Below are 14,696 nucleotides of genomic sequence, written 5' to 3' on the forward strand. Positions count from 1 at the left end.
TTATATAAACTGTTAATGTAATTATAGGCTACATATATAAACGTCATACATGTAACGCAATGTATACTATGTATTATACTGCCCGTTAACAAATTTAAAGTTTAGGGTCAGTAAGATTTATTTTATTATTTTTCTTAAAAAGAAATGAATGAAGTGGATATTCAACACTATACTCTGTGTACAGGGGCAGTCGTGGCCAGACTTGTAACAGTCAGACTTGTAACCCGAAAGTTCAATCGGCAGGGAAATGTAGGAGGGGGAGTGAAGGAACAGCGCTCTCTTCCACCCTCAATATTCACAACTGAGGTGCCCTTGAGCACCTAACCCCCAATCGCTCCCCGGGTGCCGAATCAAAAATGGCTCCACGGTTTGCAGTGTGTGTGTTCACTACTTACTGCTACTAACGTGTGTCCATTAACTTGGATGGGTTAAAGGCAGAGGACAATTTCAGAGTACGGGTGACAATACTTGGCCTTCACGTCACGTCACTTTATACGTACTCCACTAACAACAAACAGCTCAAACAAACCTGATTTATAATCAAACAATTGGAATACATTTTTTTAATTAAAGTTTTTCGCAATAAAATGGAAATAGAATTGTATTAACAAAACAATAATATTGTTGTAACAGGTTGTTTCTGTTTAGTATGCATGTATTAGTTAAGAGCAATTATGGGGTGGAGTGTGGGAGAATGCACAGGAGACTCAAATACTATAAGCTACAAGGTAACATAACGCCACACACACACACACACACACAGAAGAATAAGGGTGGAGACAGAAGATTTTTAGGTCTTGTGAATCAATGAAGCACACCAGACTAAAGAAAGAGCAGAAGGGGATTGCAAGGAAAAGAGGTCAGATGGATACAGTGACACAGACAGTGATATGCCGGGGCAACGCAGGTTATCTCAGACTGGTTCGTTCATTGTTACGGCCTGGAAACGTTCGCCATGTGACAGCGAGACGTTTTGTCGTTCTTCCCAGTCTCGCTGTCTCCTGGTATCTGCTAAACTATAATGGCTTAACAATCATTTGAATGCATTACAATATATATCAAAAATTTTGGCCCACTATTTTGCATCAAAGTGCTTAATTAGCTTAAGAAATACATGCGACGGACACTAACGTTGTCGTACCGGAAGATAAAAGCTGCAATTACAGTAAAGTAAGTGCTGATGTGAGCATTTCTAATGCGGGGGTTAAATGGCTAGTCTGCAAACAGGGACGTGTGTGAGTTGGAAATACGTGGGCACTAATGGCTTCTTGCGAGGGACATGAGAGCAAAGGGCCTAACTAATGACAGTAAACACCAATAAAACTCTGCATTGCATTAGAGTGCAGACATCTATAGTCTACGGTAACGCTCCATTATAATGGATTCACCTACAAATCTCAGCCTGCAACCCTTCGCTCCCACTCACATTATTCTATTGGCTTTTTTTTTTTTTTGGAGCCTGCAGTCTCTCTCTCTTTTTGAAAGGCTTTCTCAAAGCTGCATCTAGGTGATTTCATGGAAGGCTCATAATGTCAAACATACAATTAGAAGCATGTCAAAATTAGTTTGAATCAATTACCCCAACTGAGACAAAGTCAGTCCAGGGCAAATCAAAGTGTGGCTGAATTAACATGTTTAGTTCAATTCATTGCGCACGCTACTACTTTTCATCAGCAATTCCATTATTTACAGGCATTATGTGAACCCACCTACATCATTCCAACAAGCTCTAGGTGGAATATTCTTTGAAATGTAATGTCATTATATAAGCTCCCTGTAAGAGAGTTAACATCAAGAAAACCTTAAAGAAACACCATTTTGACATATTTAATCTATAATGAATGATTAATTAATCTAACTAATGATGCATGAATACAGGGATTGTCTGAAAATGTTTGTCTAAAATGTTTTTAGACAACTCATTACTGTACTGTTGCTTCTATTGCACTCCTCATTTGTAAGTCGCTTTGGATAAAAGCGTCTGCTAAATGATTAAATGTAAATGTAAATGTAAATGGATACATCAAGATGGTGTTGTATAATGGATGTTAGATAGCACTGCCATGCCAACAGAACACTGGTAAATTCAGCAGAGCTTGCCATTGTGAACAGATAAGCGCTTATTATATTACACCCACCATGAGCAGGTGTTAAGATGCTCAGCTTCCATCAGTTTTGTGCGCTCAACACTATCTACCATCAACCTACCCACACAACCACCTTCGAACCTCAGCTTCTTCACAAGTCAAAGCTTATCGTGGAAGTACACCAAACACTGTCTATAGCAGAATGGGTCCAGAAGCACTTTTGGAGCAGTTATCTCCACATGTGTGGCTCTAGGTATAAAACGGGTTTTCATTCTGGTACAGCAGATTAATTCTGTACGCCTCAGGAGACCCAATCTATCTCAGACAGACCCATTCCTCAGCCCCATCATTAGGCTTTGATCAGGATTCATTTTCTGCCTTGCTCACATATAGAGACAGAAAAGAGATAAAGACATAGAGAAATGCAAAGAGAATGAAGAAACACCTATAAAAATCTGAAGCATCAAGGACAGCTTGAAGTATTCAGCTGTCTTACTGAGGAATAAGAGGAACACACTGCTTAACCCGCCAACTGATAAATACTGTATGTGCTTTTCATTAGTATTTAGTGTAGTACAGTGCCTGCAAATGTTTATGTGAACGTACTTGCACTAGATTCCCTTGAGAACTGAGCTCATTTTCAACAAAATACCACCAACACCTGTAAAGCCACGTGGCTGCTGGCCCATTTCGCAGAAACTAGAAAATAAGGTCAGCAACTCATATTTCCAATATAGAGTTCAGGAAGGGCCTTCTTCCTCAACATCCCCAACCATCCATCGCTTTCTAGCCCCATCTTGCCTTTCAAGAGTTCAAAGATACAACGCTGTGTGGTGGTTTCTTTCTGTATCACTCTCAGCCTGAAGCTGCTCTGGGGAATAACAGCCTCCTGGTATCAAATGATGCATACAGGTCTGACTACAGCCTTTAAGTGGACAGCACTTGAGCGAAGCGGAGCCTCTCTTTATTCCTTCCTACATTTTTCATGTCTCTTTTTAAAAACAAATCTCTTATCTGACTTCCATTCCTGTCCTATTTGATGTAAAGCTGCCTCATGAGGATGGACAGCTGTGTGCAATGGACTGTCATTTTTAATTACTTAAGTCATGAAAAACAAACCAGGAGCCATATCAACCATGATTTGTAATTTTGCCATCTTGACTCATTTTATCAGACATTTGTACAAAAAATTGGATTAAAGATTCGAACTTTTTTACTTTTGAGATAAATCGATGCCACTCAATGAATTAAATGTGCAACCGTGAGGTCATGTGAAAAGCATACTGGTATTTGAAATGTTCATCTTAGCATAGATGTAGGCAGTATAGTTCAGTAGTTTTATAGATTTAATACATCCCAGAAAAATTAATACAACACAAACACATTAACAAATGTTTTAAAACGAACAAATGTCAGATGTAGTGACAATGCACCAATGATCTGGTAGGGCAAGTAGTATTCCCACTTTTATACACTAAATATGTTGTAGTTGATTCTGTTCCTCTTGATCCTAAAGGCCCCAATACACTTCAAACGAAATCGAAGAACGAACTTATGTGACGTAATTTCGAACAAAATCAGGCCAAAACGAACTTCGTTTGGGGTTTGTTTTGGGAGTTCGAAACAGCTACTACCATTGGTCCGTGGCGATTACGTAATAGGTAGGTGTGCGCGGAGGCTCTGCTTGAAATCTTTTCCGCTTCATTTCTCCTGTTCAGTCCGTAGAGGTCAGACGTCCGTGAGTGAAAACACTGGAGAGCTGCTTTACAGTGGAAAATGAAGTTGTACTTCTGATGAAATGAGACACTGACACTGTTTTTCATGTTTAATATGGTAAAGCTGCTTGATTTTAAGCAATCTATTGTATAAAGTGCTGTATAAATAAACGTGATGTGACTTTACTAGAATGCCGAATTGCAGAGCTCGTGCAAACATATCCACGTTGCTATGATCAGATGCTTTACAAGGCTATGCTTTGATAAAAAAATGCTTGCGGTTTTCTCAATTTTGTTGTGTGTTTATTTTGTTATTGAGAGAGGAAAGCGCTTAGCACTACATATTCATCAGATGTTCGCCAGCAGTATATCGCTGGTCAGGCATTTCGAACTTTGTTTTACCCCAAGGCGAAGAACGAAAAATAACTTTGCCGCGAGTATATCGGGGCCTTATTTTAACCACTGATTTAGCTCAGAAAGATGATCTGCAATATTTCCGCTTGGTCACAACAGCTGCCCCCTTTCTTAGCATTTTTCTATCACCACTAACTACAATGAAACTAAATGATGTTTTCTGCAATAATGTCATTATCACTTTTTTGAGGAGCACATCATCATCTGTCTGTTTCTCTGCTCTAATAGAAACAAGCCTCTAATAAAGTGCCTGAGCTCAGACACTTCAAATGAATCTTCCTCTTACTAAAGCTTTGGCAGGAGCAGGCAAATTTTTCACTCAGATTGAATCTCCAACATGCCATCAAACGTAGCTCATCCAATTTAAACAGTATCAGGACAAAAATTGAAAAATAAACTGTCAGGTTTAGGAGAAAGGGTCTGGTTGAGCTCAAGCCGAGCACTTTCTCGCTTTTAGAGGAGCCTTAAGCTTCATGTCAGGTTGGCAGGTGTGAGCGCTAACTCAATTAGCGCGAGTCACAGGGCATCTGTTACATCAGCCCACCACAGTGACACACTTACTCAGAGAACATGAGCTTAAAATGAAGTTAGAAATGGGAGACTTTTATCTGCACATTGGGAATGAGTTCTCGAATATAGGCGAACATGTTTGACGCATTTTCTCCTTTTGCAGCCATTTTGCGGCCATATTTTTGGCAAATTGGATATCTATCCTTGAGGACAATCACACGTTTGTTTTTTTGTTATCCAAAGTAATCCCATCCAGCAAATTTTAACTCCTTTTTTGGCGGGGGATAGAGATTAGAGATAACAGTCTGACATGTTCTCCGCTGTATGTGTGTGGGTGGAGCAAGTTGAGGGTCTAAGGCAGTCAAATGTAGTGGTCGACCGATATCTTAGAGAGCAGGGTGGCCGATGGCCGATATAAAGCCGATATTTTTATTTTAATCAATATTTAATAAATAAGAAAAATTAGAAAACAAATCTTTTACAAAACATGCTTTTATACTTTAGATGGCAACTTCTTGAATCTGCAATCCTATTACAGTATTTTTCACAATATGAATATGTGAATAAAAAGAAGGTAAACACTGTAACAGGGCACTCAGTAATCTGGTAATTTCATGCTGGTAATCATATTTTTTCAAATGAAGACAAGGTAACGCTAATTTTACATACAGCACAGTGAAAACGATATGAATATGACACAGTTGGCAACTGGATATATCACAGATATGAATATGACACAGTTGGCAACTGGTTATATATCAGCATATTTTAAAATGAAGGATTTAAAGTTTTCATCACATCTCCTGTGAAGCTGATCTTCTGTTCGCATTCACTCACTTCACACGGACCGACCGTCACTTGCAGACAGTAATGCACACTTCACAAGATATCACAGCTGGACTCGATTAAATCTGCAAGGTTTGTGAAATTAAATGTTTATTAGATATTCAGAGATTTGTTTAAATGACGTAGACGCGCATTTGCTGAATGTTGACGGCAAATGAGAAAGTATTTTAGCCTGATTGTTTGCCTTTTCTGTTACAAATAATATAAAAGCAAACGCTTTACTTTACTTAATTCGCATACCATTTACTTTCTTTGTTTACCAGTTCTGTCTAACAAAGTATTAGATATGACTGACAGAGATCGTAAATTAACGAAGACGGAGAATGTGAGTGAGCGCTGTGTGATCTGAGGAGCTGCCGTTGCCGTTCTCTTCTGGCGCTGGTGTCCTCAGCGCCGCCCGTCAAAATAAAAGTCCCGCTTCCAACACATCAATATTTCAAAAATGCCAAATATCGGCCATGGCGATATATCGGTCGACCACTAGTCAAATGGAAAGAAGTTGCTTATCCACAGGTGAGATTCTCCGTCTGGTTTCATTTTTTCCAATACCGAAAGGAGCAAACGTTCACGATATGGCAATCGGACGTGATATACCATCATACCGCTACAACCATACTAGTATTAAGATGAGTTTTGGTCACAAGTAGACGAGGGAGACACATTCCCATTTACACCTGTTTTGATCCATCTCTTTTGTCCACTTTCAACAACTTCTGTCTTGATTTCTTTGAGGGGAAAGTCTTTGGATGGGTAAATGTTTCAGATCTTTTGATCTAATGGATGAAATAAGCTTGCACAATGTACTATGAACACAAAAGGAGACGACGAAAAACATTTGTAGAGAAGCAGTGAGTGACCATGAGTGCATGTTAGCAATCAATGTTGAGAGAACATTGTTGCTTGGTTTGTTTTTTGTCTTTAAATCAAACTTGGGTCTTCAGCTGACAAAGTTTAAAGGAGAACTCGGTAACTCTAGCGAACTCTACTCACTTCTTCGCTGATTTTCCCTTTTGTTGTCGCATGTTTTCCCCACGAGCTCCCCCTACAGCTGTGGGGGGGTGTATATTTCACAACATGGTCGTAAAAAACTCACTTGCGGCGGCCTCCTCCCCCTCTCTACCGCTGCTCATGTGCGTTTGTTTTGATCGGAGCAAGCCAACTGTATCGTGTGGAGCTATGTCTACCGAGGTGGGTAATCTGGTAATACATCATACATGCGTGTTTGTTTATGTCGAATTGCCGTAAAGCAATTTGTGTTTCGCGCTCGTTCTCATTCTCGTTCTCGCTTCTCACGAGACTTCCAATTTCTATCTTGCCGGGACGGTAGTCCCCAAGTTGCAAGGTTGGTTTTCCGCCTGGGAACGCTGGGGGGAGCGGGGAAAGTCACCAATATCACCAGAACAGGTTGTTTAACCATCCAAATGATTTCTAGACAGTTTTATTACGTTAAAAAAGTTACCAAGTTCCCCTTTAAATCTTGTCTGGCTAGCGCGCTTCCAATAATGTTTACGCATTAAGTCAGTAGGCAGAGAGTAGGTGATCTTTTGTGGCCGTTCGAACACATTCGACCACATGAGCGTCTACACTTTTCATCAAAAGTGGAGAAGCTCAAAGCGTTTCAGACCGTTTAACCTGTATTTAGCGTTGTACACTTGTGATCCGATCGACCAAAACGCATCTTAATACCAGGTGTAAACAGGGCCTCTGTCTCTCACTATCAAATACACATGCAGTATGTCTGACTGCACTTCAACTCTACCTTTGGGACGACAGCGAAAAAAAAAAAAAAAAAAAAAAAAATGCATTAACGTTAACATTTCATCAGCTCAGCAGGTTTATTTTCTAGTGTACTTAAGAGGCTCTGTTCAATCCAGCCGGTAAAATTGAGACGGTCCTCAGTCACACTAATGCCTCGCTGAGACAGAGTCAGCATTTGCAATGTGAACACACATTTCCATAAATGAAAGCTTGAATGACCACAAAAAAACAAAACACACAAGCTGCATTTAAATCAAACGTTTCTATCACTGAGGATCGTATTGCAAACAATGTGGGGGAAAACTGCTATGATATTAAAGTTTTGACATTTTGATAACTCATCTTATATTGGACAGGGAAAGTCATGTGACTTTCAAACAACGTTAGATTGCAACTACATTTTCAAAGACACATACAATCTTTTTTTTTTTTTTTGGAAGTTGCATGCAAACCTCAGACAGGATAAACCTAGACAAGATTTTAAGCCATGGCTTGGTTCTTAAGACAGAGTACACACAGCAGCTCAATGGTGAAAGTAGAAACAACACATAGAGGCCCCTGTAACAACAAAGAAGCAGAAAGCGCTTTTTTTCACCGAAGTTCACTTAAACTCTCAATGAATTGTGGTCCACACAGCTGAAGAAAGAAACAGAGAGCTGAACCACTGACTGTGTGGCTACAACCATCTCAGGCGGAAAAGAAAAGCCTTTTATAATTGTGGAAGTATTGCTAGGGGGGAAAAGGAGATGATAAATACATCAATTGCAGAATGCGATTTTCATAGAAAACAGTGAAGGGCTTCTTTGCCTTGCGGTTAATAACATACGCTTTTCTTAAATGATCTTGGAAAGTTTTTGAATTTCAAACCTAATAAAAAAGCATTCCCAAAGATGTCTGACTCTAAATCACTGTGGATTGGGGTATGAAAAAGCTTACAGAGATCGCAGGGCCATTAACGAAAGCACAGACAATCTGTGAATAGTCTGTTCGCACAGCTCACACCTACATGTGTGCTTGGCCTGAATAGTGCATTTAAAGCTTTTTCCTCCTGCCATGAAATAGTGGTATGAGCTTTCCAATTACAATGTGCATAGTAAGATTAAAGGGTTAGTTCAGCCAAAAATTCAGTCAATTACTCACCCTCATGTCGTTCCAAACCCGTAAGAATTTCGTTCATCTTCGGAACACAAACGAAGATATTTTTGATGGGATCTTTCCATCCCTCCATAGACGGCTAAGCAACTACCACTTTGACGACTCAAAAAGTGAATCCATATGAATTAAGCGGTTTAAATTTTCTGAAGAGACTCGATCGCTTTATATGATAAACAGATTGAATTTAGGCTTTTATTCACATAAACGTTCATCAATTCAGATCCGTTATGGTAAACGGAAGCTCAAGTATGTTTGCTTTACGTGCGAGAGCCAATGAGGTTCATTCTCGTGTTAAGCAGCACGTTTGAGCTTTCACAAGAACCAATGAGGTTTGTTCTCGCACATCAAGCAGGTTCAGTTAAAGCTGCAGTCGGCAAGATTTTTTTGATCATATTCACTGAAACCGACACTACGCTCCGACAGAACAACATAAATCAGCTGGTTTTATTCAAAATAACCACACTTCTACCTCAACCTTGAGCCTATTATTTGTTTTGCAAAAATCCACCACTCCCAGTTCTTCTGGTGCAATCAGCGCAGGGCTGTGTGAGATCTGACTGTCAATCACAGTTTGTGCACACGCCACAGATCCCCCCCTCGCGCACGTTACAATATCACATGCACATGACTGAAGTTCGCAGGTGTGTTGGATTGTACAAAGCGTTATGGCGGAGAGGAAATCTATTAACAAGCTTCCAATTCCTCGGTTAACTAACCAGAGCTAGGATGTCCAAAACAACCAAGGAAAAGAAAATGATGATGCTTCGATGCTGAAGAGACGGGCACGTTCACAGAAAATCTGGTGCACACGCACTGACGAGCACAAACTCGATTGGAGGGTGCTCGGTGGTAGTGGGGGAGGGGCATGAGAGTTGTAAACATTCAACATTTTGGCCAAGTCCCCTCAATCTGCCAGACTTGCCGACTGCAGCTTTAAGCTTCTGTTTATGTTCGCTGATCAATGTTTATATGTGAATAAAAGCCTAAGTTAACTCTGTTAATCATTGAAAGAGATCGAGACTCTTCAGAAAATTTGGACTAAAATGCTCAATTCAAATGGATTCGTTTTACAATCTCTTTATGAACTTTTTAAAGCGTCAATGTGTCAGTTGCGCAGCTGTCTATGGAGAGTACAAAAAGCTCTCAGATTTCATTAAAAAAAATCTTCATTTGTGTTCCGAAGATGAACGAAAGACGTTTGGAACGACATGAGACTGTGTAATTAATGGTATAATTTTCATTTTTGGATAAACTATCCCTTTAATAATATTAAAAGAAAGCAAAAATCTCAAAGAATCCTTTTTGCTTTCATAATAGATTTGCATAGAAGCGGTTCAGTTTGTTTTCCGAATAAAGCGTCACAGTGAAGATGTTACACCACCTATACACAGAGACACAACTACACACGGCGATGTTGAGATCTCACCTGTGCCGATGCTCGTCGTGAGCTCCCACGCCATGTATGCCCTGTCTGCTGCTGTGCCTCGCCTCCTTCTCTGACTCGATGTGTGGTATCAACACGTCCTCCAAGCCAAAGTCAAAGCGCTTGTGTTTGGAGTTGTCCGGGAGGAAGAAAAACGCTCCAAAGCACAAGGTGATGAAGGCACTGAGGATGAGGAGGAGGATGAACTTCTCGGAGAGCCGTAAGGTGGCTCTGTGATGGGGGAATGAGGAGGCACCTGGCGAGAGGGTAGGTATCCTACGTCCCGAGAGTGGCAATAGAGCCGGCGTGGTCATATTTTGATGATGAACTGGAATATGGTGGGATAAGTGTCAAGGTTGTTTTTGTGTAAGCCACACTATTATCTCATTGCGGTAAAAGGGAGATTTACTGCCGAATGTCTTCTTATCATAGAAGTTTAGTTGTCCTGTAGATCACAACTGATTCCACTCGCTCTGAAAACAAACACATTTTTAGATACTGACTGTCATAAGACATTCAACAGAAGCTTGCCATTAAAATGAACTTGTTTCCATGGCAATTATGTTAAGCAGCAGAAAGGACATGAGTCTAAATTGTATTAAACAACAGGTAGCTCCAGGAATCTAATTTGATTCCTCTGTTCTAGACTAGTAGTCACTAGTGATTAGAAGTAATTTGGTCTATTATTTGTGCAATATATTTGTGTAGTCGAAAATATCGTAATTAAGAGTTACGAGCCTATGAATGACGAGCAAAGTTGCATTTACAACTGGGAAACTCAATTCTAGATGATACACAAGTTGTGACATTGAAAGGGGAGTGACGATTTGAAACGTCGCAGAGACACTGATATATAATATCAATAATATTATGTAATATATAATCTATACACAGAGATCTGTGAGCAGAAAGCAAGTCTGTAGCAAATGGTGTCAAATCACTCAACTTTCATGGTCTGCTTCACATTTAGTTGTGATACCATAGTGATTTCTCTTTGGGTTTATTCACAATTTTTTTGTCGGTTTTGTTTTGGCTGCCATGTTGTTTCCACCTTGAATTAGTGATAATAACATTTTAGTCTTAATAACAATAGTTAGTGATAATAACATATTAGTCTTAATAACAAAAGGCAGATTTGGAGGTATGAGTTTCCCATGTGCACTTGAAGGAAGCAATAGATAGTAAGTATGCTAATACTAGTGTGCCGTTTTGACACAGCCTTGCATACTGACTACAACATTTGGTTTGAAACTTACTACGACAGTATGTAGTAAAAAGTATGTGCTTTATAGTATGAATTTGGGTTATATGAATGAAATTCAGATGTTGTACATCCGCCATTTTGTCACGTGACCTACCAACATCAGTTTTATCACTTCACTGCCATTCACAACGCCGCTCTCATGGCCTCATGGGATAGTAAAGTGTTCATCAGATGCAAATTTCACCAAAAGTAGTAGGTCGTTTGGGTAATTTAATTTACGGTTTTAAAAATGTGGACATACTAAACTCACATACTGTTTTTCACCAACTATAGGGAAGTAGACTGATTTAGAAGCAGTGAGAGGCTTTCTGAGCCAGGAGGGGAATTCTGTGCCCCTCCGCTCCACTCAAATACGCTGATCTAGGCCAGCTTTTAGTCTGTTTTGCTTGGTGACAGGCAAAGCCTGGTGTTTTGGCTAATTTCGGTACTATTTTTGTTGGTGAAAAAGAAATATACCAACTAATCAGTCACATTTTGTCTGAACGCAAGTTACTTAAGATATTAATCTATACTCTATAAAATTACACAACCAATTGTGCTGTTTTATGGAATAAGAGCAATGTTATAAATGTGATTACCTGCAGTGCTGTGTAACACTCTAGAGCTCGTGATACATTGCTTAATTATAAGGATTAAATACTTTTTCCCTACTATTACGCCACCCATTAATTACATGGGCTTTTGGTTCACACTTACAAATGGTCTACATTTAAAGACAATGAGGGCGCAAGCATACATTATGGTCCAAAACTACTTTAAATATTGTTTATTAGATGGTCTTGTTTGGATAATCATGCGGCTCCACATTCATGTCAAACAAGCAAAGACGAGTAACCATTCAAATGAGATCAGCATTATATCAAAACAACAATCATCGGAATGAACATGCGCCAAATATATCAAATTCGGCATACAGACAGTACTATCAGACTTTGAGCATGACAATGTGACACCTGTACAAGTGCTTGTGCTTCGTTACAGCGCCACATCAAGCGTTTCGTGCTCAAAACGCAGGTCTTATCTTTAACATCAACCAGGATTTGTATTAGGCTACTATTTGATTAATACTCTTACAGATATATAGGTTAAATGTGTGCACATACCGTGAGGGTCTTTTTATCATTCTGATCCATGATCCTCGCTTTGATCCAAACGCTTCTCGGTGTCGAGGCGGGTTGGGTCAAGTCGTTATCTTCACGATAAACGGCGAGTTCGCCCTCACCGCCCGAAAGGCGTATTTATCTTAAACTAGCAGTACGTTTTCGATAGCGAAAAAGCAGTTTGATATGACAAAATAGTAACGCAACCTAGGAGAACATACAGAAACCCCGCCGACCGGATAGTGAACACAATGTTACAGCTCTAAGAGCTTTCCTTCTGCGTGTTAACGATAAAAGTTCCCGTCACATCATCATGAGCTTCAAACGGTAAATATCGCGGAGCGCGCGGACAGTGTTTCAGCACAGGCCTGATCCGCTTGATGCCGTGGCAGCGTCTCTGAACCGGAGAGCGATATCGAGAGCCGATACAATATTGAAAGTAAACCACGGGTGTATCGCAATCGCTGGGGGATCCTCTCTACATAATGCCCTATTTTAATAAAATATCAAGCCGGCCTGCGCTGGACGTGTGCTGCGCCTTTTTCATCCAGTAAAGGCATTCAGCTGGCAGCCGTGTAGAGGACTGATCCCGTCCTGCAGCTGCTGCATCACCTTGTCGGTGCCTCGGGATAAATCGGCGCCATAGACCGTAAATCCACAATTAATGCCTGAAAGTTGCCAGACTCACGTTTATGCACTGAAACATTCGCAAATGCCACCACCGCCTCCCTTATGTCTTCATTCCTCCTTATTTCTGTAGCCGTGTGCGCCGCCAGCCTCTAATATCCAGGATGTTGTTACTGCAACAGCTACTCCTCCTCTCAGTCCTCCAACATCCAGTCAGCTGCCGTTTGGTAAAGCCAGGGAGCGTCGCTCAAGTACGAGTCTCTCTTGGCAACGCAAAATGAATAGCGGTAGACTGTGGACGGTAGAGAAAATAGAGCATTTATCGTAGTAGTTTTTCACAGTTCCTAAAGTAGATTGGTATTAGGCCTACTCTTCTTTTTTTTCTTTTTTTTCTACTTTAATATTTAAATTTGTTGTCTACTTTATCTTTGTTTTTCTGTTTCTGTATCCGTATGTTCATGTTCAATTTGCTGTTTATGAAACATATGCACGACTAGATTTTAGTTGCATGCATATTATAATTATTTAAATAATGATAAATAAATTAGTAATAATTATAAATACAAATATTAAAAAAGAATAATCAAAAATAAAAACAATGTAAAATGATTTTAACTGATTCCTTTATGAAAAGATTCCTTTATGTAATGTCAAAATAATCAAGTATGTTGTTTTATGACATTAAATTACAATTACATTAATAAGTAATCAGATGAATTACAGCTTATCATATATGTTAAACTTTAGAGATGATGCAATCGTATAAATTATTTACATAGGCTAATCAGAGGTGGACAAAGTACACAACTTCCTTACTTGAGTGAAAGTACAGATACTACTGGTCAAATATTACTCCGTTACAAGTAAAAGTTATAAAGACCAATTTAAAAAAATAATTTAAAACCGATTTCTTTCTTTTTTAAGTACAGAAGTAGTCTACTTGTTTTTAAAAGTACTGAAGTATCAAAAGTAAAAAGTAAATGTCAATGCATTGTTTTATTATTGTTGTATGTAATACTTACAATAATTATGCCTCTAAATCTATACCTCCATATCTACATCAAATGTATTAACACAGTTCCGGAAGCGGGATTGACTGTGACTCGTGAGATTGAACGATGGTTTCGGACACCCAAATGGCTGTTCCCTCAAATAGTGCCCGATTTAAAGTTTTTTGGCTTTTAGTATGAATATGTTAACCTGTTATCTATAAGCTAGTGTGCTCCAAAACAATGACAAAATTCGCATTTAGAAGACCAAACCCAACGTTGAAAATGAAAATCAGGTTGATCTCAGAATCGAGCGTCAGGTTCTGATGTCATCCCGACTTTATTTTCCAACCAAAATCCAGTGTCTGTCTGACGTTGGATGTTGACGTCAATCTGACGTCGGGTTCTGACATCAACCCGACTTTCATTTCCAACCAAAATACAACCCCTGCAACCAAAATCATCCCCTGACTGAAGTTATTACTTTCTACTCAAGGACCTTGACAGAATTGTAGTTGAGTAAAAAGTATGATATTTGTCTTTCAAATGTAATGAAGTTTAAGTAAAGTTTCCAGAAAAAAAATAATACTCAAGTAAAGTACAAATACTCAAAGTGTACTTAAGTACAGTTGTCACGAAACTGCTCCGAGACTTGAAGGTGAGATCCAATTGCAGCTTTATTAAAGGGCAATCCAGACATGTAATCCAATAAACAGGCAATGGGTCAAAACACAGGTAAACAGTCCAAACAAACAAAACAAAAAACAAAACAAAACCAAGACAGGCAGGGGTCAGAGGGAAAACCAGG

General features: G+C 39.4%; 1 protein-coding gene across 2 annotated transcripts in view; it reads right to left on the reverse strand.

Moving 5' to 3' along the window:
* Positions 1-13,102, reverse strand: part of man1a2 (mannosidase, alpha, class 1A, member 2) — an 87,722-nt gene extending 74,620 nt beyond the window's left edge. Inside the window, exons 1-2 of one of the 2 annotated variants that reach the window (XM_084422174.1) lie at positions 12,961-13,102; positions 9,912-10,381 (exon numbers count right to left, since the gene is read on the reverse strand). In XM_084422174.1, coding sequence (XP_084278300.1) covers positions 9,912-10,222 — 311 coding nt within the window. In that variant the 5' untranslated portion in view covers positions 10,223-10,381; positions 12,961-13,102. Of the gene's footprint in view, positions 1-9,911; positions 10,382-12,275 lie in introns of both variants that reach the window. The other variant, XM_084422173.1, reaches the window with a different exon arrangement.
* Positions 13,103-14,696: the final 1,594 nt, after the last annotated feature.

This window comes from Rutilus rutilus (genome assembly GCF_951802725.1).
Source record: "Rutilus rutilus genome assembly, chromosome: 10".
NCBI classification, from domain to species: domain Eukaryota; kingdom Metazoa; phylum Chordata; class Actinopteri; order Cypriniformes; family Leuciscidae; genus Rutilus; species Rutilus rutilus.